The sequence below is a fragment of the Eucyclogobius newberryi genome, unplaced genomic scaffold, assembly GCF_026437365.1.
Source record: "Eucyclogobius newberryi isolate DKJ021-1_F unplaced genomic scaffold, fEucNew1.0.hap1 SCAF_14, whole genome shotgun sequence".
NCBI classification, from domain to species: Eukaryota; Metazoa; Chordata; class Actinopteri; order Gobiiformes; family Gobiidae; genus Eucyclogobius; species Eucyclogobius newberryi.
In genome coordinates, this window is record NW_027315768.1 from 7,929,544 (window position 1) to 7,957,530 (window position 27,987).

A 27,987-nucleotide genomic window follows, 5' to 3' on the forward strand; every position below is an offset into this window, starting at 1 on the left:
ATCTGAATAACTGTTAATATGTTACGTTAACATGCCAGACACTTACCACAGTTCATTGTCTGTGCGTCATGTAGCTGAAGGTGTTACGTTAGCATACGTACACCTATTCACCATGTTCTCTAATCTGTTATTATTTTAAATTACATTTCAAGATGAAATGTGTGTTCTTGGATTTTATCAAATTTATTTTTGATATATTCCAGTGCGATTTATACTCCGGAAAATACATTAATTTTATTATGCACAGTTGACAGGAGGTCAATGTAGATTTCAATTGTAATGTGGATGTACTCTTAATTACAAAAATATTAGATAATATCATTAAGTTGTTGATGTTTTCATTTGGTGTTTTCACTTCCTATGATTAAAACCAGTTGGAAAGAAAGTTCTGAAGGAGAAGAGCTGAACATGAGACATGGCCTGGACACAAACTGAGAAGGACAAACACTTGGATGTGTCTCTTCTGCAGGTCAAGGCTCGGTTGTGATTGTAGTTTTTCTTCTTTTTAAGAGTAAGAACACAAACTACATACTACATGCCCTGCCTTTCATCTCAGTGGGATTACAGCAAGTTCTGACCTGTAAAGCGTCCTCTTCACATTTGAAGAGTTGGACCATCTGTAACATCTTGAGCCTCCGGACGTCCACCATGTCCTCACACCTGGGAAAACAAAATGACCACTTGTCCTTTAAGTGAACATGACTGCAGATGGAAGCCTGAGCGCAACAGTCTGGTGGAGAACATCATCATTTTGCTTTAATTAATGCTCTTGTACTTGGTCCCTGTAAAACACATATGTCAAATACAAGGCCCGCCAGACATTTTAATCCGGCCCGCCGAACATTTCAAATTTATATTATAATTTTTTTTTTAATTAAAAAAAAAAAAAAAAAAAAAAAAAAAAAAACGATTCATAGAACCGTAGTTACACCCATAACTGTTTTTATCGCTAAAACTACGCGTCCCACAATGCCGCCGGTGGCCGCCCCTCCCCCACGGGGCTCTGCTGCACTGCTGTGTGAGCTGCCGAGTGAGAAGTGCTGAGTTGCACACTTTAAGCACTTTTGAGCAGAAGTTTAGTGGTGTGTCAGTTCAGGTGTACAGACAACTACACAGACGTGGAAATGTTAGTTAGTACATTTAAAAGGTTTTTTAGATCTTGAGAAGTTTATTTTGTTATAAAGTCAAATGTTTATCTCTGTGTAGATCAACTCTGAAGTTGTAATGCACATAAACTGAAGCAAAGTATTAGTGAGATTACACAAGTTTTTCTAAATACATTTCAGTTTATGAGAACAAACGTTTTGTAATTTTTTTTTTAATCGATCCAGTAATTGTTTCAAAAACAGCGTAGGCTATATAAAGCTATTTATTTCTTATATTTTTAATAGTTTCATGTTTTACGTTATGTTCGGCCCGCAGCCCAAATGAATTTGACGCCCCTGCTGTAAAACAAACAACAACTATTTGAAGGTCTGACATTCAGGCTAAATAAGGCTGGTGAAGGACACAGCGGCGTGCTTAGATGTGCGGCATGACTGACGTGTCGCGGACCCAGCTCACCTCTGCTTGCGGAGCTGCATCTCGTCCATGACCGCCTGGATCTGCTGGACGTTCCCATGCTGATCCTCGGACGCCCCGTCTGCTTCTTCTACAGGCCACGCTGATTGCCCGCACATCTGCTCCAGCACCAGCGCCCCCTTCTGCCGCAGCGACGTCAGGCCCGCCTCTGACAAGCGCAAACGGTATCATATAAAGCAGGGCTGTCACACTCATTTTGAAAAATAAAACAATACAAAATAATGCAAAAAATAAAACAGTAAAAACAAACAAATAGCTTAATATAAGTAATAGTTATATGTGGACACGGTTGCACAATCTGCAGCAGGTGAAAGACTGAGTCCATATGGAGATATGATTTCTGACATTAAGTGTTACTATCAGACATGTTTCTGCTCAAACTCATTATGGGCTCACTTTTTATAGTTTGAGCTTATTGTAGTGCCAAATTGTTCATGTAGTGAATCAAATGAGTCACATTAGTGACGTGAAGTCCATAAAGATGGCGCAGCTGAAGGCTGCGCGTTTCGGTGCCTTATTCCATAGTATTTAAATTGTTTCTCTGTTGACTTGTTCATTGTTTTATGTTGCACCGAATCATTCATTGACAATGGCAATAAACCCTTTCTGATTCTGAGTGTGGCTCAATGCAGCTTCACTGTCGTGTTCATACTTTATTACACTCCGACCTGTGTGTTTTATTGTTGTTAGCTCCACATTAACGGTAAAATTACGGTAAATATGCCTCATATGGGGTTGCATTTTCCTCCAAGGATGGTTTAATGTACCTTCATTATTTCCAATGGTACATGCACCCTAAACATACTATTACATGGTGTATAAGCCTAAACATACTATTAGATGGTATATAGGCCTATCCACTATCAAGAAATTAGAATATTGGCTACCCAAAACTTAATGGAATCATGGAAATGATAAATAAACAAGACATAGTTGTTTAAATGTATTCATTTTGGTATGTTTGGGGTGCACGATGGCAAAGGTGGTTAGCGCGCTCGCCTCACAAGAATCAAATCAAATCAAATCAATTTATTTTTGTAAGGCCCAAAATCACAACAACAGTTGCCTCTGAGGGCCAAAGAAGGAGATCATAGGTTCGATTCCCGGACCAGACCAACATCACATGATCTCTCTGGGTGCAGTCTGCAACCCGTGTTACCGTGGGTTCTCTCCGGGTTCTCTGGCTTCCTCCCACCGTCCAAAGACATGCACGTGTTAGGCAAAATTGGCAACTCTAAATTGACCCTAGTGAATGAATGTGAGAGTGAATGGTTGTCTGTAATGTCTGTAATGTCTACGTCTCTGTGTTGGCCCTGCGACGAGTTGGCCACTGTCGAGGGTGTACACCGGACAGTGGCCCAAGTCACTGGGAAAGGCTCCAGTCACCCGCGACCCCGAAAGGGAATAAGCGGTAGAAATCATCATGAAATGATTGAAAATTGTTACAGTTTAAGCTAATGGGTGAAGTTATAATAATTTAGACACATCAACTCTTCTTGGCCTTTTCATCCATTGGACACAGGCAGTCTCATAGTCAGGAGAAGATCATAGTCAGATACTTGGGTGAGCAGAGTTTAGTCAATATCTTTATTTGCTGAGGATTTAAAAAAAAAAAAAAGTTTTATCGTTGCAGGGTTTGTTTTTGGCCTTGTTCCGGGTAGCACGCCACTCGAGGGTAATCTCTGATTGCTGTGTCTGCCGCAGAAAAATTCAGCTTTTCCAACTTTTCTGCACTGGCCGCGCTGTTTAGTTTAGTGCACGACGCACATTGGCACTTCTCAGCCCTTGGCACTCACTCCAGCAGCACACAGCTGCTGCAAAGGATTGTGGGACTTGTAGTTCTAGCGACAGAAACGCTATATATCTATTGGAAATTAATAAATATAAATTACAAGTATTTTACGGGCCGGATGTTTGACACCCCCTGTGTTAAAGAATACCAAACAAAACTAAGGCAGACCTAACAAATCTAGCCACAGGAAACAAAACCTGGCATTAAGGTCAAACTCATCTCTGTTTGCACTTGTAATGTAATTATTATTCTAAATCATAGACAAGAAGAAGACACGTTTCAAAATGTAGTGAATCCAACTGATCAAGAAAAATGCTCCACTCCAGAATTAAAATCTTCTATCTGTGACACTTTGTGAGGTAGAGCCACTTACCCACAGTCTGCAGCTTCTCCTCTAGCATTTTGAGGTTCTGTTGGATGGCAGCTCCGTCCGCCGGGGCCACGTCTGCACAGAGCATGCCCAGAAGACTGTCCAGCTGCTGGGACAGCTGAGGAGAGACAAACACACTCTGTTTGATCAGAACAACACACTTACACAAGCACTTCCCTATCGTTTAGAGACAAGCACACAGTCACATCATCACAGGCTTTTCTTCAAACCTCGGGACGTCTGTTTGCACAAAAGCATTTGCTGCGTGTTTCAGTGAGAAAAAGAAGCTTGTATTTTTTTAACATTATTGGAGAACTTAATCAGTTCAAAGTGCACTTTATAACCATGTTATTCTTTTGTCTGGGATGTTCCTGTCAAACTTTGAAATCTCAATGGAGATGAGCAGGTAACATCACCAGACCGGGTTACAGGTCACATCTGTGGAGAGGTGAGCCCGCTCAGAGTAAGGATACATAAATATCAGATAAGTTCAATGCCATATTGGGGAACACTACAGGCAAATAACAGATTCATGTATTTGACAGGGAAAATGCACAGTAAATATATTGCAGTGACGGGGAGAGTGACAGGGAAAGTTCAGGGAGAGTGACGGGGAGAGTGACGGGGAGAGTGACGGGGAGAGTGACGGGGAGAGTGACAGGGAAAGTTCAGGGAAAGTTCAGGGAGAGTGACGGGGAGAGTGACGGGGAGAGTGACGGGGAGAGTGACGGGGAGAGTGACGGGGAGAGTGACGGGGAGAGTGACGGGGAGAGTGACAGGGAGAGTGACGGGGAGAGTGACGGGGAGAGAGTGACGGGGCTGGCAACCAATCACCAGAAGAAGGAGCACCTCATCAGCAATCCAATAGAAATGTACAAATCTATATTATATAAAGTATTTACAATTGACATGATTCCTACAGACAGCAGGTCATACAGCACCTGTTTTACGTTACTTCTTCAGGTTGAATTCAAAATTAATCTATGCTATAAAACAGGCAGAAACAATGCAAAGTGCTCCTTTACAATTGAGAACCAAGCAGAGCCTGAGTCTGCTGTTCAGCTTCTAAAGTGTCACACTAATGAGTTTAGATGTACTAATAACATGGAAAATAACAGTGTTTAATAATAATGTTTGTTAAGCTGGCTGCACACTAGAGAATTTAACAATCTTCTGTGATTTAAAAGCGTGCAGACCACAAACATGAGGACAGAGTTGAACAGGGGCCACAATGAAACAGTGAGGATACATTAGCTGCCGTTCCATTTGGTCTTATTCACAGTGAAAATGAAACAAACAGTAACGCACAGCACCTTTAGAGCCTCTGGTGTGCAGGCTTTAGGGGTTTAAAGATTACAGCGAGGGGACTTCCTCCTCTGATAAACACAAACACTCACCTCCTGTGCGGTGCTGTGGAAGCTGTGGGCTGCCTGCAGCACGTTCTGCCTGGTCTCCAGCTGAGCGGCCTGTCTGTAGCACACGTCGCTGAGCTGCTGCTGGAGGGTCTTAAGCTCCACCACTTCCTCCTCCTCTCCAGCATTGAGGAGGGCGCCGATCTGCTGGTTCAGCTCCACGTACACGGCAAACCACTCCTGAGCAGAGACATGCATGCAGACGCGGGTCGGGGGTCAGGGGCCGGTACCAAGGTTGTGTGTGCGCAGCACTGTGGGACTCACGCTGTGCTGGCTCTCGATCTCCTCGTGCTTCTGCTGTAGAGCCTGAGCAGCCCTGATGGAGTCCCCGATGGCCTGGTGGGACTTGAGGAGCTCAGAGCCCGGGCCCTGGAGCCACGTCACCACCTGGAGGACAACAAGAAGAACTGCTCCGTTACTCTAATTTAACCCCAAGCCGAGAAATTGGTTTAGCTACCGACCAGCAAAAGAAACCAAATGGAATCTCTTTATCACAGTAAGAATACGAGTCAAAATAGAATGAATAAATATTTTTACTCAACTGGTACAACCTGAATATGTTTATATTTGACCTTAACATATTTACATTTTCCGTGTACAGTTGCTTTACAGAGGATTTACAGCAGTGTCACAGTTTAAGGGCGACAGCAGGAACACCTGTGAGAATGTGGTTTGCGCGCGCGTAACTACTGATCTGTAAGTGTGAAACCAGTGTTTTGTGTGCGTGTGTAAATTGATGATTGTGCATATATTTTAAGCAAGTTTTTAATATTGATCATTCTATTGCTCTTTTGCTATATTGTGTGAATGAAAACATAAAACACGCAACTACAATCAGTCACGCTGTACGCATAAATCAGAAAATGACACATACGACTATGTTCATTTAAACGCAAATACGACTATCGGTATTCTGTTACAGTCGAATCTAAATATTGCACGACAGTAAATCACGTACAAACTCTTCTGCACGCGTGTGAATCCTTTTGACTTGATTGACATCCCATAAACTTGGAAAGAGAAGAGCGAGCAGCACAAAGCGCACAACCGCAGCTGACCTCAAGACACTTGTGGTAGTCTGAGTCCTTATGTGGATGCACATTTAGACAGCACAGACATGTATGTAACTGGCTCATATCGGATCATAGCCGCAGGCGCTAACCCTCATCCCATACTCGCTCAAACGCCACAACACGCCGTAAACTACCACAAATGACCTGGAAACGACGCTGTGATTACTCACAACTGGATCATTACAATCTGAGCTTTCCCCAGTTTCTGATTGGTCTGATTGCTCTTTAATCTGGTCTTTTTCTGCCTGTACGTTCTTGTGGGCTGTAAAGCACTGACCCCTGATCCCTGACCCGTGGACGGGCACACACACTTGATTAGACACGTATGACTGGTGGTATTATGTGATCTGGAGCCGCCGGGGCTGATGGGTAAGGGGCCGGTCTGGGAGAGGGGCTCTGGGATTGTGGGTCAGAGCTGGAGGGCTTTGCCCTAGTTCTGAGATCCAGGGAAGATGGAATCACAGATGTACACAAATCATGATAGCAGGGAATGGAGATGTCTAAACATATTCTGCATTCTTGTTGCTTTTAAGTGCCTAAAACAGATTGGACGAATCATTGAAGCAAAATGTAGTCAAGATAAATATATTTTGAATTTTGTTGAAAATTATTTTTTTTTTATTTTATTTGTCACAGAAGAGTTAATAATTTTTTAGGTTTATAATTTCACTTCCTGTTTGTAATGATGACATCAAACTAAAACAAAGCAAAAACTCATCTAACTTTTTTTTTTTAATTTGACAAATAAAAATATAAGAGTGATTTTATTTTGTTGAATTAATGTTTAGAATGTAAAAGTTGTTTTTTGTGGGTAAATTCTGCATAAACTTGAGGGGAATGAGTATCCTAGTGTGATGTCACTTCCTGTCATTTTCTACCACTTGTTCAACATTTTCTTCACAACTAACTACTCATATATACACAATAGGGGTAAATACACGGGATATATATACACAATAGATATATGCACGGTGGCAAAGGCGGTTAGCGCTCTTGCCTCCCAAGAAGGAGACTAACATCACATGATCTCTCTGGGTGTAGTCTGCATGTCCTCCCCGTGTTACTCTCCGGGTTCTCCGGCTTCCTCCCACCGTCCAAAGACATGCATGTGTTAGGTAAAAATTGGTAACTCTAAATTGGCCCTAATGAACGAATGTGAGAGTGAATAATTGTCACGTCTCTGTGTTGACCCTGCGACAAGTTGGCCACTGTCCAGGGACAGTCACTGGGATAGGCTCCAGTCACCCGCGAACAAGCGGTAGAAAATGGATGGATGGGTAAATACACCAAATAAAGTCAAAATTTTAAAATCGTAAAAACCTGCCATACGCACTTTAATTATCTTAAATTAAAAGTCTACATTTGTCCGGTGATGATATTTGGCCTTAGAACCTGAGCAGAAGTCCGGACTTTTACCTTTGAGAAATGTCAAACGGAGTGATTTGTGAGGCTCAGAGAAGACAAGCTCGTAAACAGGAGTACTGAAGTGAGAATGAAGCTGAATAACAACTCTAAGTATGTTTTTGATGGACATATAACGGGATTAAAAGCACAGTTTAGATAGGTTGCCATGGATCAGAATCATTACAAAGTAGTTGTTTCAAACAAATACTGTGGTACGTTTCAAATATTTGGCCACTGTCCAGGGCGTACCCCTCCTAAGGCCCAAAAGTCACTGGGATAGGCTCCAGTCACAAGTGGTAGAAAATGAATGAACGTTTCAAATATGGTTGCAGTTTGATTAGAAAATTATGCAAGTTTTGAATATACATTTAAATCAAATATACCAGTAGTTTAATTCAAAATGTACTTCTTTTATTACTTTTTGCAAAATGGACGAGGGCTGGGGATAGGGCTGAAAGATTTGGAGAAATAATCTAATTGCAATTTTTCCCCCAACAAAAATATTACTTTCAAAATGTATTTTATGACCCGAAGCAAGGCTAATTATTATTCATTGCCATATAAAGCGAGTGTACATGATTTGTTTAACATGTAGTCTTAAAATGTGTTTCGCTCCAGAGAACGTTGAAGTTTATTCGCTGAAAACCAGGATGTATGCAGTTAGCGTTTTAATGTTTGTTGGTCATTGCAGTGCATAATTAGGAGGAATTGGTGAGGATTGGTTCTGTTTTTCATAGTTTTGAGACTGTAAAAATCCAGGTACAGCGCCTTTAACACAACATCCGAACCACATGCTTTTACTGACAGATAACTGGCTGCAAATCGGGATTAAAAAGTCCCAAGATGATCATTGTTCTGAAACAAATGGATCTTGTTTTTTTTTTTTTTATTAATTAAAAACAGCCCTAAAAAGGACAACTCCCAACATTCCTTGGTTAGTCATAGTTGATTATATCAGACTTTAGAGGTTGTTTGGATATTTAAAAAGGAGAAATATTGAGCCTTTCTCAGGTATTTAGTCTTGAACTACTGTAAATCAGAAGCAGATGATAATTTTATATTTGTTCTTCATCAGCAATATTGATTCTTCCTATCATTCAAAATCCTCATACTCAAGTAACTTTTACGGTCGGGAATTGAGGAAAAAAATTAGACTCATTAATCGTGGTTAAATCATGATTAATCACATTATTTTCTTAATCACGGTGCACTAAATTGTTCATTATACTAAATGATGAAAGGTTAAAAAAACTAAAACTTTATAGAACTATAAAACAATTGGAACTATAAAACAATTGGCCAACATGATCATTTTACACCATGCTTGCTTCATTAAGTTTACACACAAACTATTTAACCTCCAATTAACCTTTAGACCTACCTTTTCCTCGAGTCCAACACAAACATGTGCTGCTCTGCTCAGTCATAAAGTCACAGTCGTTCCCAGCAGAGAATGACTGCAGGGAACGACTGTTCTCAGCCCGGACGTCCCAACAGCACATCTTTCTAAACCCTCTTCACCCACAGTCTTCAGCCTCTCCGTCTGCTCGTCTCTGACGTCTCACCTGCATGACCTTGGTGTGGATGTCCTCCAGCTGGCTCCTCTTGCTCCTCTGCCTGCACAGCTCCTGATACCTGGTGTACTGCTCCCTCAGCGAGTCCAGGAGCTTCATGACCTGAGGCTGGGCCAGCAGCTCCTCCTCCATGGGACACCACGCAGGCCCTGGGGGAAACATTCAACACATCAGAGACTAAGACTGCAGCTCTCACGCTTCTTAAATCTTCTCTGGACAGTTTGTTCTGGATTTTGTTGCATTAACTAGATGAGGACATTCTGAGTGGTCGTCTCTACTGGAACTGAAAGTATATTAAACTTAAATATGAGGTTAAAGGAACTGTATGTAGCCTGAACTACAATCACAACTGAGCCTTATGACCAATAAAAAATGTAATATTTCGATGCATGCAGCAGTCTGATTTTGTCACAAAAAAGCCATTTTTACCATATACTCCAAGGTGGAAAACCAAGGTTTGTCATTTAGAAAAAAAATGTTGAGAGCAATGAAACACCCCAATTACATCTATAAAGAATGTATTGCTTCACAGTCATCTGAAATCCTTATTGTTTAGTTGCATTAGTGAGTGCGATGGTGTGTCCTCACCTCCGGGGCCTCCTCCCCCCTCGGAGCCGTTGAACCTCCTCAGCTGCAGCTCCGACAGCAGCTCGTGACCTGGAACATGCACAAAAATAAGCCCAAAGACAATTATTGAACTGTAGAGTACAAGGAGGGAGAGAGGGAGGGAAGGAGGGGAAGAGAGGAGTGGAGAGAGGAGTGGAGAGCAGACTGGTACCACGCACAAAGAGCCTCTTCACCTCACACACACACAAACGGCACACAGACGAGCTGAGGACCGGAAATACCAAAAGTCACATGACACACTTTACACTTTGAATGTCTATGGAGCCACCAGACAGTTACAGGTCAGATCTGTGGAGAGGTGACCCCGCTCGCAATGAGAACACATGTTATTTGAGGGATTTTTCGAGAATTAAAAACATAAATTGAAAAGGTTTAATGGTTTTCTGAGGAATATTCCAAGCAAAGTAACATCTCGATGGAAAAGCAGATGACGGACCCTCCACTGGGAAAGTTACATAGTGAACCTTTAATTCAGCTATCAATTCTGTTTTTAATAAATTGATATAAGATTTCTACTAACCTTGAATCACATAAAACTAAAACAATGGAGAATACATATTCATATTATCAATACATATTCACAAATAATATATAATTCTGATAGCATTTATTATCAATGTCTAAAGTGGTTTACTTTCGTTTTCAATGATGATTTATTCCATGGTTGATACAGGTTAGACTTTTGATTGTTGATTTGTTAACCTGGTTTATGTTCTATTACTGAGCCTATCCACGTCACAAAAACCGGCACAAAGTTCAGCATCTTCTCTGTCAATACAAATAAACAGAAGAAAATACATATTGTTCACAACAGCTTCAGAAAGTGCCATTATTCAACCCCAAACACGTGATTGTTGTCATATGAAAGGGCTTTAAGAAATCAAAAGAATATGACAACTTTGAATCAGCTAAAAAATATGAATTACAAACCTCATCATCATTCAGTATTGTTTAGTTTATAAATATATATATACACATCTTTAACTTTGATGGGTAATTATAGAGCTACTGATATAAATTCACACCACGTTATGGACACTGGATTTTGAATTTTGAGGCAACATTTAATCCCATTGTGGATGGATTATGTGGGGATTTAAAGGGGCACACCGGTGTGGGTGTGATATTTACCGCTTTGGAGGACAGTTTCAGGGTCAACTGACGGCAGCAGGTTACAGTCCGCTGGTCTGTGGGGCAAACAGGATTTAGTTGTGAATAGTGAAGATTTGCACGCAAACAATAGGCTTAGTAATAAAATGTATTGGTTTGTCATTCAAAACAAATTTCTAAAAGAGGTTTAAATATATTTACTGTAGCTACTAACCACAAATTATGACAGGCAAGATCTTGAAAACAGTACCGTATTTTCCGCACTATAAAAGGCGCACGTAAAAGCCTTTAACATTCTCAAAAGCCGTCCGAGCGCTTAAAAGTCCGGTGCGCTTAATATATGGTTTATTTCTGGTTGTGCTTACTGACCTCGAAGAGATTTTGTGTGGTACACGGTGTATAAAGCAGATTTGGGACACGAGAGACGCCAATGCACGTTTAGATTTACGGTACTCCGGAATCGGAAGTCCCAACAACATGTATGCAAAGCATTCTGGGAACAGTAGTCTACCGCTACACGCGGCGCTCACAGCGCTCTGTCAAAATGTAAAAAACATTATCAGTCAGGCACAATGCCAACACCTAACTTAACTCATGAAACTGCGGAGAACAGTCGTCTTACCCGGAGATCGTCACGTTATCCCGTCGCTATACTGACCCAACCTAATACTGATGTGCAATTCTGTCGTATGTGCAATTGCTGTTGGAATTCATGTGCAATTCATGTGCAATTACTGTGAAATTCATGTGCAATCTATGTGCTGTCGTGACACATATTCATGTGCAATTACTGTCGGGATCACATGCAATGGTATTTATTTATGTATTTATTTGTCTATGGGAGTTTTTATTTATTTATAGGAGATCTTCTACTGAAAGTGTTTTTCAGACTTCCTATAAGTGATCTGTTCTTCTGGATCTACCTCTGTATCTACCTGCGTTGCACCAATGAAATTTCCCCATGTGGGACGATAAAGGAATATCTTATCTTATCTTAAAAAAAGGACACCAAGAATCTTGGCCCAAGATGGCTCCTGCCAAGAGACCATGGATCTGTTATATTATTGCAAGAAATGCGCTTACGACAGACTTTAAACTCTGGGCTAAATTATCAGTCAACTGTGGTCAGGCCGGAAGGCAAGAAGGCTGGACTCGAGATGCGGGATCACACTGACCAAAGAGATCAGGTTTTAGCACGGAGCACTATCGGCGCTTTGGCTGCTTCTCTTTACCATTTGCGTCCCAGCAGACATTAAACCGGAACACACGGGACGAAGCCTGTGCAAAACCAGGACAAATGACTGGTTTGGGAGAAATGCACCGGGACACGGGACCTAAAAAATCTGGACTGTCCCAGGTAAATCGGGACGTCTGGGCACCCTATGTGGGATGTACACAGCGGCATTTGTGGACGAGGAATGAACTGAAAAAGTGAGTATTTGTATGATTGTATTTTACGTGTTGCAACTGAACGAGGCTGGGAGTTGTTGTGAATACGCTAACGTGTCTTTTAGCGGTAGCAGAGTGTGTTGTGTGTTTGTATTTTACGTATTTACAAGTGATCTTGACTGAGAATTAATTTGGATATGCTAACGTGTCTGTTAGCGGTAGCAGAGTGTGTTCTGATGTTGAACAATGTTGATCTGAATGAGTTGAACGCGTTTAATAAAGCTCAACTGACTGACTTATCCGTCTGTTTTGTTTATCTTAATGCGCTTTATAGTCCGGTGTGCTTTATGTATGGACCAGTACCCATGGTAGACAATTAGTTGATGGTGCGCTTAATAATCCGGTGCGCCTTTTCGTGCGCAAAATACGGTAATAAAATGGAACATTTGCAAGAAAGACTGTAAAAAGCTATATTTCAGATACAGTAAGTAATTTTTCATGTTGGCAGCTAAAACAGAGTAAAGAATACTGTACATTTAGGTCGAGAGGCTTTCTATAGATTATAATAAGATTTGTATGTATATTACCACATTGAATACCTTTATTTACAAGTCAAACAGGGTCAAAATATCAAAATAATCATTACAAAAGCTCAGTCTACATTTTAGAATTATGTAAAAAAAAACAAATATATATATAATAATAATAACAATAATAATAATAAAATCAATACTAATTTGACTGATTAGAGATGAAGGGGTTTTGTCATGGCCAATGCAGATGTATTACACTCCAGAGAAGGTCAATATGAAGGGCCAATTTTGATAATTTTCCCCAAAATTATATGATATGACATGAATACTAACTTAATAACCACCTTAATACCACCTTAACCTTAATAACCACCTATACCAAAATAAAAGTTGTATTTCTAATGGAGAAGTGCAGTCACATTTAAAGAGCATGTACTTGTTTTTTTGTCAAATCTGCTTCTCCCATAAGATAAGATAAGATATTCCTTTATTGTCCCACATGGGGAAATTTCATTGGTGCAACGCAGGTAGATACAGAGGTAGATACAGAAGAACAGATCACTTATAGGAAGTCTGAAAAACACAGACAGATATATTGTAAAAGCATATATTTGGATAAAAACTAGACCAAACGTGAATATTAAGGAGGCTCAGAATACATCAAGTAAGTGAGCTATACTAAAGAAAACAGTTTAAGTTCTGTTTTTCACGTTTAAAGACAGTACAAATCAGGTACAGTGCCTTTAAGTGTTAAAATAAAGCTGTAAGTCTTTCGGTCCAAACCAAATATTGACCTATGCAGGAAATTTAAGACTTGATACTGAAATAAATCTCATAATTAGGACAAAATTGAACCTTGCCTGAATAGTTTTTGAACGGTCTTGAAATCTGTATTAAATATCAAGCTTTTTCCTCAGTATCGAAATGAGTTAGACTTTTTTGCGTGTCTCATATTGCAATAAATAAATTGGCTGTTTTACAGTTGAGCCCTGTGTGTGATTTGGTGTTTACTCACTTGTCTTTGTCCACAGCACTGCTCTTGTCTGCTTCGTTGATGATCGACAGCTCGTCCAACAGGGAGGTGGACTCTTTGGTGAATTTCTCAAAAACCTAAGAAAACCCCAAAAATACATATTGAATTTCATTGTATATTTCCTAGCGCCAGTCGATTTCCACTTTCCCCAGTAAAAATGCAGCTGTACCAGTCTTTTGCTGAGCCAGTCGCTGTGGTCGTAGTCCAGTGTTCCACCGAAGTCGTCTGTGAGCTGGCAGGGCTCGATGTATCGGGTCAGCTTATTGGCCGAAACCAGGATCACCTAACAGGAAACGGAGCAAGCGCGGTTATTAACAACTGCAGAAGGCACAGACATTGACCAGAGATGGAAAATTGTTCAGGTCGCTGGAATCCATTACACAATTATATCTTCCATCTACTGGCAGCAGAAGGAATTACCATATTGGGGAGAAAAAACAAAAGCTAGCCTGACCCTGACATGCTAAAACAAGCACGCCGTTTGAACTGGATTTGAGGATGATTTATGGACTTAAAATAGAGTGCAGGAGACCTCTGTATTACTACCTTTGATGTCACAGATCTGGGTAATTTGTAGGGCTGCGTCTAAAGATAATTTTGCTAATTGATAAGATTCAGAAGCAACACTAACTTGACTCAGATGAAGCTGAAGTGAAACCGTTTGAGGGTCCATTTATTAATTTGTTCATGTAAATATAATAAAGTGTGTTTTCATCAAATACACTAAATGTACATATTTTCAATGTACTTTTAATGCAATTTCAGCTAAATTTAAGTGATCAAAATTCCTATGTATAGACTGGTCAATGATAATTCAATTACATAATTAGCTAATTATTATTTCAATCAATCAATTTGTTGCGATTAATTAACTTGTGGCAGCTCTGGTCATTTGAAACAGATTTTAAGTGAAGCTCAGAGAAGGAGCAGAGAAGACGAGCTCATAAATAAAGTATGAATGAAGCTTAATGCTACTCCAGGCATGTTTTTGATGAGGGAACAGTGTTAGAACATGGTTAAAAGCTCAAAAATGTAAATATTGTGTCATGTGTCCTTCCCAGAATACCCCCAATGACATCATGAGGCAGAACGGAGCATTTTGAGCTCTGCAGATGGAGACAACCCTGAACATGGATGATTAACCTGCATGAATCAAACAAAACTCCATGTGTGTTTTTAATGAAGAAACAACCATTTAACCACCTTATGATTTGGCATATAAGAAGGACCTTTAATAAACTAAAGCCAATCTATTTTGGCCACTTCCAAACCAGCTCCATGCTTTCACTGCAGCATCTTTGGAAGTGGGTCACAGCTGAGCCTCCAGTCTCACCAGTGGTCACTAAATTAGGCACGACCAGCTTTTGTAATGAATGGCCGACCCCTGTTTTGTAGCCTGAGCACTGCATTTAGAACTAACACTTCAAGCAGTGAGAATCTAATAAGCTCTAATTCCAAACACATTTATCCATTTTTCTCAAAATTCTAAATAATTTCATTTCACAGATGTTGGAAAGTTCTGGTGGGAATATTTCCTTTTTCTTGATGGACTCACAAAAAGAAAGAATTCAGTTGAAATAGATTTGAAAAGACGATGTGAATTCAAACAGGAGACGTAAAGTAATTAATTAATTAATTAATTAGTCATTAAAGTCATTGAGTTAATGGGGATGAGATTTGTTGTATTCTTTAGACAGCAATTTGATATTTGACACAATTCTTCAGAAATGTGCTAAAATGTGTAAATGTGTCTGTGTTTGAAAGACACTGCAAATGTACGTTAGTTTTTATATTAAAAAAAAAGGTACGGAATATCCGAAACAGATATACTGCAAAACATAAGATGGTTTTAAGTGTTTTTATTTGTTGTGACCCAGGAACTAATGCTGGTGCGCTGTTAGCATGCTAATTGTTGTTAGCAGTAGCCAGACTCCTCTGAAAGTTGTAAAATGCACTAACAAACGAATTAAGACGCTATGAATGTATTAGTAAAGTTAGGAATGAATTTAAAGTGAAATAGTTCCATGTTCATGTTTTTAAGATGAGCGCCTTTTTCCAGCGCCTTTGTTGGTAGTTTTATAATCTTAAACTTTCAAAATGTTCTTAAAAAAATATCAGTTTTTGCCAGTGGCTGTCTGTTTGGACATATGAAACCGGTCGATGTTCCTGGTTGATTTGTTCTTCCATTACTCTCTATTGAACATCCCATAATAGGTTGTTCCATTGCATGATATGAACCTAAAGAGCTTTTGTGTCCCCAGAGAGGCCCCTGTAACCTGAGCCCGTCCTGTGCACTAGAATATACACCGATGGAAGCAGATGGTTGGCCCAAAAACACTACCCTCGCTCTGACCCACATTGTAGTAGGACTTACTACAGTTGCCATGGAGATGGGTGGAGATCTTGGATTTCAGTATGTCGTTTTTTGGGAAGGATCAGAACGTAGAATTAGGGTGTGTTTATAACATGCCACGGGGAGAATTAATGTTGGAGCAGTTGGATTTTGGCAAAGAAATTGGTTCAAATTTCACTTGGATGGAAAACTAGCATCAGACATTTTACTTGGGAGGAAAAATAAAATAATATACAGAATAGTTTGAATCAAATCTTTTACAGTATGACCAAAGTCGAATATCTTATAAAAGGGATTCAGTGTTTGTTTCTGATTCTGAATAACTTAGTGTTTCAAGCATTATCCTACTAAAATTAATAGAATAGATGATCATTAGTTTATTCCCTTACATCTCATTTAGAAGCAAAATCAATGTGTTGTGCAACTTTGTCCATCATTGGGTTTGTGTTGATAATAAAGCCATTTGCAGATCTCCCTGAATAACATTGCAGTTCAATTTAGTCGATACATTTTTTAAGATTTTCAAGATTCTGGTCATGGTACACATTTTAAATCATTTCAGGAGCATTCAAATCTGAGATAAGTCTGACATATGAACTGCAAAACTAATCCAAGAATCCCATGCATTTCAGAACATGTTTGTAGAGGTCTAAAGCACAGGGTAAGCAGCGTTTAGATCCCACTTTAGACTCAGGAACATTTACTTCTCTACATTATTACTTCCATGATTGCAGCCTTTAAAATGTGTTAATGGTTCATAAAGAGTCCTAACACAAACTCTTTTTACATTTGACAGTGATGTCTTTGTAGTTAAAAGTTCAGGCAGTGTGAGAGTGAAGAGCGCACCACTGCAAGTCGTTTCAGTCTTTTTGGATCTGGAACATTGACAAGCTCCAACAAGGAGCTGTGATTGTTACAGAGTTTGAGAAAAGTGAGATCACAAATGTTTTAGTATCAGATTTATGTTCAGGCATGTTCACAACTACAAAGAGTGAATGTACTCTTTGTAGTTGTGAACGTTTGTTTTTAGCATGTCAAAGGTTCAAATGTTTAAGTATCAAGAGGGATGCAATTATGAAATGTGGGAACATTTTTATTATTAAATGGAAGCCTTTACATATTTTCAAAAGTGACATTATAACACCATATACTATTTATTTCACCAGAAAAGATGGCAGCACTGTCTAATATGTATTTAGAAATCTACATCTACAACTTTTAAGAATACTCTTTGGTGTCATATACAGATTGCAAAAAAGAGAAAAACAACCATTTTAAATTCAAACTTTCAACTTTCTTTTGGTTGGTCCTTAGCACGCTCCATATAAAAAGTGAATTTATGTTCCAAGTACCAATAATTAAACAAAAAGTAATCGTTGAAAAGGTGCATCTTTATTGTGAGTGGGCTTGCCTCTCCAAAGATCTGACCTGTAACTTGGTTTGCTGCAGACAAGCAGGTACCGGACAACCTTGAAAAGCAAGGTGAATTCTGGTGCCTAATATGAAAGTGGACTGTGCATGACTGAATGTGGTGTTCAAGGGGGCAGATGGTGCAGATTGGCAGCCTCGCTTGTGCCAGTCTGCCCCAGGGCAGTGGCATCTTACCAGAGAGTATGGGATGTAAGAATACTGACAACAGTGTAGTGCTTTGAGAGGCTTTGACGAGCCTGTAGAGCGCGTGTAAGGCATTATCAATCTTATTCTTATTATATCATATAAGGCTCTGGACTCGGTTTTAGAAAAAAACAGACGTTTCGACACTCATCCAAGACTCATTCTCAATATGCAGATCAAGATACTTTTTCGAGAACTCCTGAGAGTTTAAACGTCTTGTTTTTCTAAAACTGTGTCTAGATGAGGTGAGGTAAGTAGTGTACCATCCACCAGAAAAAAAACTATGCAGTGCTCCTTTAACTTATAGCATATACTCTTGTTTATAGAATATGCCCTTTATTACACTACATGGTTTTAGAGCATAATCACTGCGACAAGAGTAATGTTCTGGTACTGAAAATCTGGCATAGGAAAAACATTTTGTATCCAGCCTTAGAAAAGTATCAAAACTGACATAAGCTATATAACTGGTTTGAAACTCTGAAATAAAATAATTCTTAGTAGATCAAACAGAAATCTGAGTCATTGACTTAGTGGTCAATAAAGTGGCACTCGACTGGCTTTTGCGGGACTGTTTTCACAATGGGCCCATTCTACTACAGCCTGGGCGTGTGGTGCGTTCAGGAGACATGCATGTTCTCCTCCAGCTACAGCCCGGGCGTGTGGTGCGTTCAGGAGACATGCGTGTTCTCCTCCACCTACAGCCCGGGCGTGTGGTGCGTTCAGGAGACATGCGTGTTCTCCTCCACCTACAGTATGGGCGTGTGGAGGGGCTGTGCTCAATATATCGATATCGTGATGTATCGTGACAGAAGTCTTGGCAATACATGTATCGATTCAGAGATGTGTATCATGATACTTTAAAACAACATAGTCATTAGAAATTGCCGTGTTCTACACTTCTGAACCTCCAGACTGCTGCATCAAGGCTGAATCTGAGGAGCTAAAAATGTGACTTGTTATTCTACTTAATCTAAACATAATTTTAGTAAACGTGGGTGGTGCGTTCAGGACACTCACAGCTGTGGGAGATTCCTGCCTGATGTGATTCATGAGGTGTGGAGCGCAATTGAACAGCTGCTCTACAAACCATAAACACCTGCTAACAACTGTTTAAGGACATATCTATATCTATAACAGTGGAGTTCATGAGTGTCCATGAAGGTGCATTTCATTGTTACACTTTTATGATGGCGGCTCCAGTAAGAGTGAAGGTTTTTCCAGCAGTAAAAAACATTAACTTTTGGGAGAACACCTGATAATCTCCAAAAGGGTGCCATTTTGAGTGATGATGTAGGGCTGAAGTCTACTTAAGAAAGAAGAAAAGAAAGAACATTGGATACAATTAGAATTTTCCCCACATCATCTGTGGACCCCCAGGTTGAGAACCACTGGATTAATCGACTAAAAAGGGGGTGTGGTGGGGGCACTAGCCGTTACATATCGCGTTTATCTGACCCACACTGCGCACCAGCAATCACAAACTCACAAAACTTCACACAAAACTAATATGTATGCAAAGATGTACAAGTAAACAGTGTCTTCTTATATAAAAAAAGGATACTGAGTGATACATTTACAAAACTCTTCTTCACATCCATAGCGGCAAACTCACTCAAGGCTTTCTACTTTCTGTTCCAATCAAAAATGTGTAAACCAATACACATTTTGATCGACTTAAACCAGGTGCACACTACAGGACTTTAGAATTTTTCTTTTTTTTTTTTTAACACGACACAAAAGCGCAGACCCCAGACTTGTTGAGGAGAAGCTACATCGGGGCATAAATCAGACAAATGCTCCTGAAGTTTAGGTCCAAACCCTCCAGCTCCAAGGCTTTTACTTGGACAGAACAGCTGGAGCACGATATGAAGAGAGCGTAGAGGCATTCGGCAAATGAAACCCAAGACAGGCTGAGAAATAGATTTTCCAAGTTCGGGGCCTGGAGGGCCCCCAAGCAATTTCAGGGGCCCACAAGCGCACGCGGCGTCATAAGAACAAGATAAATGTGTTGTTTTAAACCTGGTTATTAGCATGTAAAACAATTTAAAGTACTTGTATCTGTTATTTGCTATGAAGAGCACAAATACTGAATCATATAAACCAGAGATCATGATCTTTAAAACTGTTTAATTCAATATAATAATGTTTCTTAAAGGAGATCTTGTGGATTATATGAAATCACGTCCTACAAAATAAACTACTAACATATATACATTGCCCCGAAAATTAGACCGGGCATTTCCGAGGACACGTGAACGCAACACGAACGCAGCGGCCAATCAGATGCCCACTTTCATCGATATTACATCACGGAGACCGCTCGGCCAATGAGAAGCGTGTCTGTCAAAACGAAACTTAAGCGATGAAAATGCCCAGAATATGGCCAAATTACTAGTTAAATCTTGTTTTTCAAACCGAGGGCCCGCCGGAGATTCAACTGCTTGCGGGCCCCGGGCCCCCGTCTATTTCGCAGCCTGCACGAGGCCGAGGTACTAACAGCAACACCTGTGCAACGTCTTCAATCACTACACCACCAGCGAGCACACGTTTCTTTTTCAAACTCAAAGAATCATTCACAAGGATCATATTAGAAGAGTACAGCAGAGAAAAGCTTCTTCTTTCATCATTTTTGGAGCAGAATCAACAGCAGCAGAAATCATAAGAAGGTTAAAATGAGAGAAGCGCCTCAGCTCCAGGTCTAATAATCATCTAATACAGCGGTCTTATGATCAGAGCGTGGGTTTGTTCACTCTGCCTCATAAACCAGTGTACTGTTGCCGTCTCTGGGCAGCATTTCACAAAAAAAGAGCAGAAAGCAGAACGGTTTGCACGTTGTAGGCCTCACCTCGAAGCCCAGCCGGTCCTTCTCCTTCCAGAAGCAGAAGTGAGTGACCTTCTTGTCCCAGAACTCATCCGGCTTGACCACACACACCAGGGACACCTCGGCCGGGATCACGTTCTACAGACAAACGACAAGATCAGTGTTAATGTTCACATTTTTAACTTTAATTTTAATTTTAAGTACAGCTCTAAACTACACTTTTCATACAGAATAGAGCAGTGTTCTCGCTGAGGGCTTTTGCTGCCGCCGGCACCCGCCATGCCCAAAAGATGCCGTCAGTTTGATTTTGATTAATCTTGCAGCCCCAGTGTAGATTACAGCAGTGCAGATAATATTTATTAATGAGCGTATTATTGATGAAACCCAGACATTTTGTTTTAATGATGCCACGGTCTTCGTTACAAAAGGTGTTTTCATATGTGTGTTTTGTCCAGATAATGATTACAATGATCAAAATATCACTATGATTATTTTTTATAGTCACAATTAGTTAAGATTAATTGTTGCAGCCATAATTATAATGGGATCAATTAAAGCATATTAATTTCATAACTTGATGATGCTCACTTCTTTTTGTGTTATGAAACAAATTGGATTTTCAGCCCAAGGGCCATCAAACCGAGGCCGGGCAATGTGGCAAAAAAGTGTTAACAGTATTCAATTTTGATTTTATATTTTCCAATTAAAACCAAATATATTTGGCTTTCAGCTCGAATAAAGTGATTAAAAGTAATTAATTATGGCGCATGAAGATAGACGTGATGGAAGAATGATCCTGCCTAGTTCCGTGGTTGCCGTGGGTTACCTGTAGCATCAGCACCACAGTCTTGACGATGTTCCACTGAGACCTGCGGCCGTCCACAATGACTGTGAAGCCTCGAGCCTTACACTTGTCACTGAAAAGACAAACACGGACGGAAAAATGTCATGTGCATCGTCTCTTTTCTGGCAACTGAAGCCGAGAGGCATAAAACTCATGACATTTTGCACAAAGTTAGAGGTCAATTTAAAGTACGTTGTTGTTACAAGACAGAAGTGGTGCTTCTCTGGAAATATTGATATCGCCATAGACAGATGAAACTTAGTCGATACATAGAACCTCTCGAGATAGACAAAAAAGTATATTATGGCCCCGCCCTAAGTCATATAGGACTCCACACATTTCAGTTCAAACTGAAGATGTCTAAGATCTTGGCCTCATACTTAGGTAAGGTTTTGACCTGACGGACTCCAAACTGAGAAGCCATTTTGAAAGCATAAACAGACTGTACTTTTGCAAACATGGTCAGATCTAGACAGACTCAGTGGAGCATATTTTGATGAGCTGCACATAATGACTTGTGAATGAAACCTGTTTTTCAAAGGTTTATACAATAGCAGCTGCAATACAGAATCACATGTAAAGACAGGGTTTATTTGAGGGCCTTTCATCACTGCCTGCAGGTTTTATTTGTTACCATAAATCTGGTACCTAGTGGGATGCATGCCTGGCATTACCTGGGTATGCTGAGCAGGTAGTCCAGCGTGGCACTGAGCTCCTCCATGCTGGTCTGGTCTGAGCACAGAGGGATGGTGAGGATGAGGCCGCTGCGCCGGTCCTTACCCCCTGGACACAAAATGTGGCTACAGTTATGATATTTATGGACATTCTGAACTGATCTGGGCTTGTACAGTACCTGAGAGGAAGGCCAGCTTCTTCCTGAGGATGGGGAGCATGGTGGTGGCTTCCATCGAAACGTGAGACATCTACACAAACAGAAATGAGTCTTAGGGCTCGGAAATGATAAAAATGGTAAATAGTCACATTTATGTATGTAAGCCTTTTCTACCTTAAAGGCACTCAAAGTGTTTTACATGATTCACAAACTAGTGAACAAAGACACTGGGGTGAGGCATGCTAAGTGTCTTGCCCAGGAACACAACGAGATCTGTGGGAGCTGCGATCAAACCACCGACCAGTGGGTCAGTGGATCTGACCGCTCCACCAGGACGAGGACGACGACTCGAACCGCTGACCTTCAGATCAGAGGACGAGCACAAAAACTAGTATCGATCACTTTCATAAATCCCTTCCATGAGAGAAGTGTTTAAAACAGCCTGGTACTCGTGCAAACACGATTCATCCCATTAATTTTAATGAGGCTGCAAAATACAACATGATTTCTGAGCTTTGTAAACAGTGAAAACAAACGGTTGTTGTTTATACGTTTGTTACATTTGCCAATGAATAATAAGAGCCAATATCTGACTTCCAGCTCCATCTAGAACTGAAGTGAAACGGCATTTACTCTCCCAAAGGAAACTAGGGAAAAATAAATAGTGGAACGTTTTCCTTTTCTGATGCTAATACGTGAAAACAAGGTCGGATCACGTGTCCATGACCTAGAACTGCCATTTACAGCTATTATGAAACCCACAGATATTCGATAAATATGATGCCACACAAAGCTATCCCAGCATGCAACACAAACTCGACACTGCGGTGATGGCGGCGGGAATCACATCGAAACTAACAGTGTCAGCAGCAATCATTAAACTTTATCAGGGTTTTGATCATTTTTGGATTTACCAAAGATCATGTTCAGAAAGAGAGACTTTTATCAGATTTACAAAGCTCCAGGTCCAGTCGAGCCTCACATTAACTGTACATCTGCATTCAGAAAGCTTTAACCATATCGTAACAAGTCCAAATCTTTATTAAGATTGTGTATTGTGATTCTAATCATTATGAATCAATTCAATCTACAGTTAAACCAATGATTTTCAGGTGTTTGTTACATTGGCATGAGTGAATTATCCTCACATCACATTAGTCACAACTATGTTATATGTAAAGGATTTTATAATAAAGTATTTCTCACAAACGTCTTCAGACATTTTTTTGACATCAGATGGAGGAAAGATAAGATAAGATAATCCTTTAATATCCACACAAGGGGAAATTTCGTTGTTACAACGCAGTAGAACAGGAGGAAAGGACAGATTATAGGAAGTTTTAAAAAAAACACACGCTCTTAATAGAACTCTTGGGAAATAAAATAAAATAGATGAATAAAAAATAAAAAGATAAAAATAAGAATAATAATAAAATAATGATAATAGAAAAAAATTAAATAAAGTAAAAATAGCTAGCACAAGACTAGGTAATAGGTAATACTATTAGCGGGTAAGTAAACAGAATAAAAACAAAACAAAACAAACAAAATAGAACACTCTTATTTACAGGTATTGCACATGGTTACATCAGTATTGCACATGTTCAGGGCCAGCAGTGTTTGTTATAAAGTCTGACAGCAGCAGGAAGGAAAGACCTGCGAAACCTTTCCTTCACACAGCGAGGGTGGATCAGTCTGTCACTAAAGCTGCTCTCCAGAGTGGACAGAGTGTCCTGCACGATATTTTGTGTGGTACACGGTGTATAAAGAAGATTTGGGACACGAGACGCGACTAGACTTATAGTACTCCAGAACCGGAAGTCCCAACTACATATTTGCAAAGCATTCTGGGAATAGTAGTCTACCTGCACGCGGCACACGTGACACTTTGTCAAAACGTAAACAACATTTTCAGGCAGGCACAACGCAGACACCTACCGGTGATGGCCCAAGATGGCTGCTGCCTAGAGACCATTGGAACTCTTATATTATGCGCTTACGGGCTAAACTATCAGTCAACTGTGGGAATCAAAAGGCCGGAATCATCACTGAACTGCCGCGTGGGTCCGAGACGCGGGATCACATGACCAAAGAGATTTTAGCACAGAGCACTATCGGCGCTTTGGCTGCTTTTACCATTATGCGCCCCAGCAGACATTAAACCGGGAAACGGGACGTAAACAATCGGGGCTGTCCCAGGTAAATCGGGACGTCTGGTCATAGCTATGCGGGATGTACTTTGGCGCATTTGAAGGATTTGATGGCGAGGAATGAACTGAAAAAGTGAGTGTATTGTGTTGTATTTTACGTGTTGCAACTGAACGAGGCTGGGAGTTGTGAATATGCTAACGTGTCTTTTAGCGATATCAGACTGTGTTGTATTTTACGCGTTGCAACTGAACGAGGCTGGGAGTTGTTGTGAATACGCCAACGTGTCTTTTAGCGGTAGCAGAGTGTGTTCTGTGTTTGTATTTTACGTGTTTACAAGTGATCTTGACTGAGAATTGATTTGGATATGCTAACGTTTCTGTTAGCGATAGCAGAGTGTGTTTTGATGTTGAACAATGTTGATCTGGATGAGTTGAACGCGTTTCATAAAGCTCAACTGACTCGGACTTATCCGTCTGTTTTGTTTATCTTAATGCGCTTTATCGTCCGGCGCGCTTTATGTATGGACCAGCACACATGGTACACAGATAGCTGATGGTGCGCTTAATAATCTGGTGCGCTTTTTTGTGGGTTAGGGTTAGTAGTCCCATTTAGACCAAGTGGCACTCGAAAAGACCAATATTTTCTCAGCTGGCACTTGGTGTTAACTGTTTGAGAACCACTGTGTGGGGGGGGTCATTGTGCGTTCACACCATGGTCTCACACTAACCACACTTACACACACCACACCAGGGACTAAACAGGGGACCAAACAAGGGACCAAACAAGGGACCAGACAAGGGACCAGACAAGGGACCAGACAAGGGACCAGACAAGGGACCAGACAAGGGACCAGACAAGGGACCAAACAAGGGACCAAACAAGGAACCAAACAAGGAACCAAACAAGGACTAGAACTGGACCAAACCAACTATATCAGGACTAAACTGGGCTCAAACCAGGAAACTAGGACAAAGCATAGCATAGGTGAGGCAGCATGGGTGAGGCAAAGTTTAGGTTCAGGGGGACCCTTGACAAAAAGGAAACCACTGTCTTAGTACTTTTCTCATCAAGGGCCACAGACACGCAGAGGGACAATTTTAAATAAAACATAATTTCGACCAACAAAGTGTCTCACCTTAAAGTGCCGTGACAGTTTGGATTACTCATTGAACTAAAACGCAGTTAAGATGAATATATTTTAAAATTGTGTTTTTTTCTTTTTTACAAATTTTATCCCAGAATAGCACATTTTTAGGTTTATAAATTTTACTTCCTGGTTGTAATTGATGACATCACGATAGGAAATTACCTGGGCCAAAACTCATCTAATATCACAGTTTGTTTTATTTGACAAATAAAAATATATGAGAGCACCTTTATTTTGTCAAGTTTATGTTTAAAGAGTCAAAAAAGTTGAATCTTGTGTAAATTCTGCATAAACTTTGGATTGGAATTAGTGTCTCTGGTGTGATGTCACTACCTGTCATTTTCTAGATTTTTGAACTTTTCTCCACAAATAGCTACTTGATTGGTGTCATATCATTTATATGTACAACAGGTATAAAGACACCAGATAAATGAGAAAACCTGACATACGCACTTTAATATTTACAGTGTTTGGGCTGCACGATCCAAACCAGGATCAAATCTGTTCTAAACTAAGACCAGATCAAAGTCATTCTAGACCAGCTTCGCTAAAACTAAACCAGTCAGGACCAACAACCGATTAAACGATATCAGAACTAAACCAGGACAACATGGAGCAGCTTTTCTAAAAACCTAATCCAGATCCAAATCAATATTTGACTGAAATCAGACTAAAATTATCATATTTTAAAGCTTTATAACAAAAATTACCAAACAATTTCAAACTTCTAGTGTTAGAGCTGTAAGTTAGTATGCCATTCCAATACTAAGGATGGGAAAATAATATTTTAGTGCTTAAAAATTTGATTTGAGTATCAAAAATGTAATGTGTGGTAAATTGGATGTCAAGATTATTCTGTTAATAGATAATCATGATTATTTGTGTCACAATATAATTGTAAGAACTAAAAACTAATAATCATGACAAATTTAGAAGCAAAATTAAATGCTTTTAATTCAGTTTATAGATTTCAAAAGTAGATCTAAATACAAAGTACTTTTTTATCTGGCTGTTTTTGTCAAATGTACTTTATTTATTTTTTTAAAGCTGGTCACAAACTTGAGACATTGTGAATAATTGTTAAATTATAATGTTTTTCTCTCACAATAATTGTAACACTAAAATTTGACCTATGTAATAAAGCTGTAGATAAAATAGATAAACAATAAACAAACTATAGTGGAGTTTCTGTAACTGTTTAAGGCTAATCCCAATTCCTCCACTGAAATCCAACTATGGTTCACATTCCAGAATATAGAATGTTTTGGTGCACAAACTTTAGTCAAATAAATCTAAATAACCCAGAACTTTAACGGAACTAAACCATGACTCAAGTGAACTAAATCGTTTCTAAAAGTGTAAACCTGATTATACATATATATGTGTGTGTTATTAACCCTCGTGGTGTGATGAAGATGATGATGAGGCTGTGCTCCTCTGCGGCCCTGAATGCAGCAGACTCCCTTCGGCTGCGCTCGGCTCGACTCGGCGCGGTTCGGCTCGGCCCACAGACACAATGACCTACATTTTTTGCCCGAGTGGCTTTTATTTTTAACCTCCACGAACCGCACACAAATCAATACGAACTCCATAAATGAATGATATCAAACTAGGGAAGACTTACGTTACCAGTCTGCCTGCATTGGAGCTGTCGTTTCGGCTACAGTATTCCACGTTTTCCCCCTTTTTTTCGTTTTTCCTCACTGCCCGATCCGTCGCGCCCGGTTGGAGATAGTTTTTCCCAGTATTCCGGGAGCAAAGGCGCAGATTTGAGCCACAGAACCGGGCTAAATCCTGAAAGGACCCGCTCAGTACAGAAGAGAGAGTGGACTCCCCTTTCGCTGCTGCTGCTGCTTCATCAGAGACTGTTTACCAGAGGAGACGATGAGCACGAGCCTGTCCTCAAGCTAGCGTTAGCCTGGTCATGTGACGAGCTCAGAGCCAATGAACAAGCGTATGTGGGATAATGAACTGAAAACTAAATATAAAGTAATTATGCTAATAAACAAGTACACAGGAGAATACAGACATACATATTCCATGTATTTGAGAAATATTATAGAGCGATCGAATGTCAATAACTTTATGTTTGTGTCTAGATTTCCTTCAGTGCCAAGGTGCAGCATAAAATATACAACAACAACAACAATAGTAAAAAAGTATAGACTGTTACTTCACACACAGTATAACACAACATAACAATAAAACACAGGCAGCTGGATCGCTACTGGTAACTGCATTAACACAGAATTCTTTGCATTAATACAGAATACTTTTAAATGGTGCTAGCTTTAGTATATAGCATTTCCACTGGTTTAACATCA

At 40.0% G+C, this 27,987-nt stretch overlaps 1 protein-coding gene across 1 annotated transcript in view; it reads right to left on the minus strand.

The window, feature by feature from the left end:
• Positions 1–27,543, minus strand: part of sestd1 (SEC14 and spectrin domains 1) — a 33,826-nt gene extending 6,283 nt beyond the window's left edge. Inside the window, exons 1-15 of the mRNA XM_072444252.1 lie at positions 27,288–27,543; positions 22,387–22,456; positions 22,208–22,316; positions 21,516–21,606; positions 20,714–20,827; positions 14,068–14,181; positions 13,881–13,975; positions 10,965–11,020; positions 9,795–9,863; positions 9,198–9,355; positions 5,420–5,542; positions 5,141–5,335; positions 3,747–3,861; positions 1,564–1,729; positions 579–660 (exon numbers count right to left, since the gene is read on the minus strand). Of these exons, the coding sequence (XP_072300353.1) occupies positions 579–660; positions 1,564–1,729; positions 3,747–3,861; positions 5,141–5,335; positions 5,420–5,542; positions 9,198–9,355; positions 9,795–9,863; positions 10,965–11,020; positions 13,881–13,975; positions 14,068–14,181; positions 20,714–20,827; positions 21,516–21,606; positions 22,208–22,316; positions 22,387–22,456 (1,557 nt within the window). The 5' untranslated portion in view covers positions 27,288–27,543. The remainder of the gene's footprint in view (positions 1–578; positions 661–1,563; positions 1,730–3,746; positions 3,862–5,140; positions 5,336–5,419; positions 5,543–9,197; positions 9,356–9,794; positions 9,864–10,964; positions 11,021–13,880; positions 13,976–14,067; positions 14,182–20,713; positions 20,828–21,515; positions 21,607–22,207; positions 22,317–22,386; positions 22,457–27,287) is intronic.
• Positions 27,544–27,987: the final 444 nt, after the last annotated feature.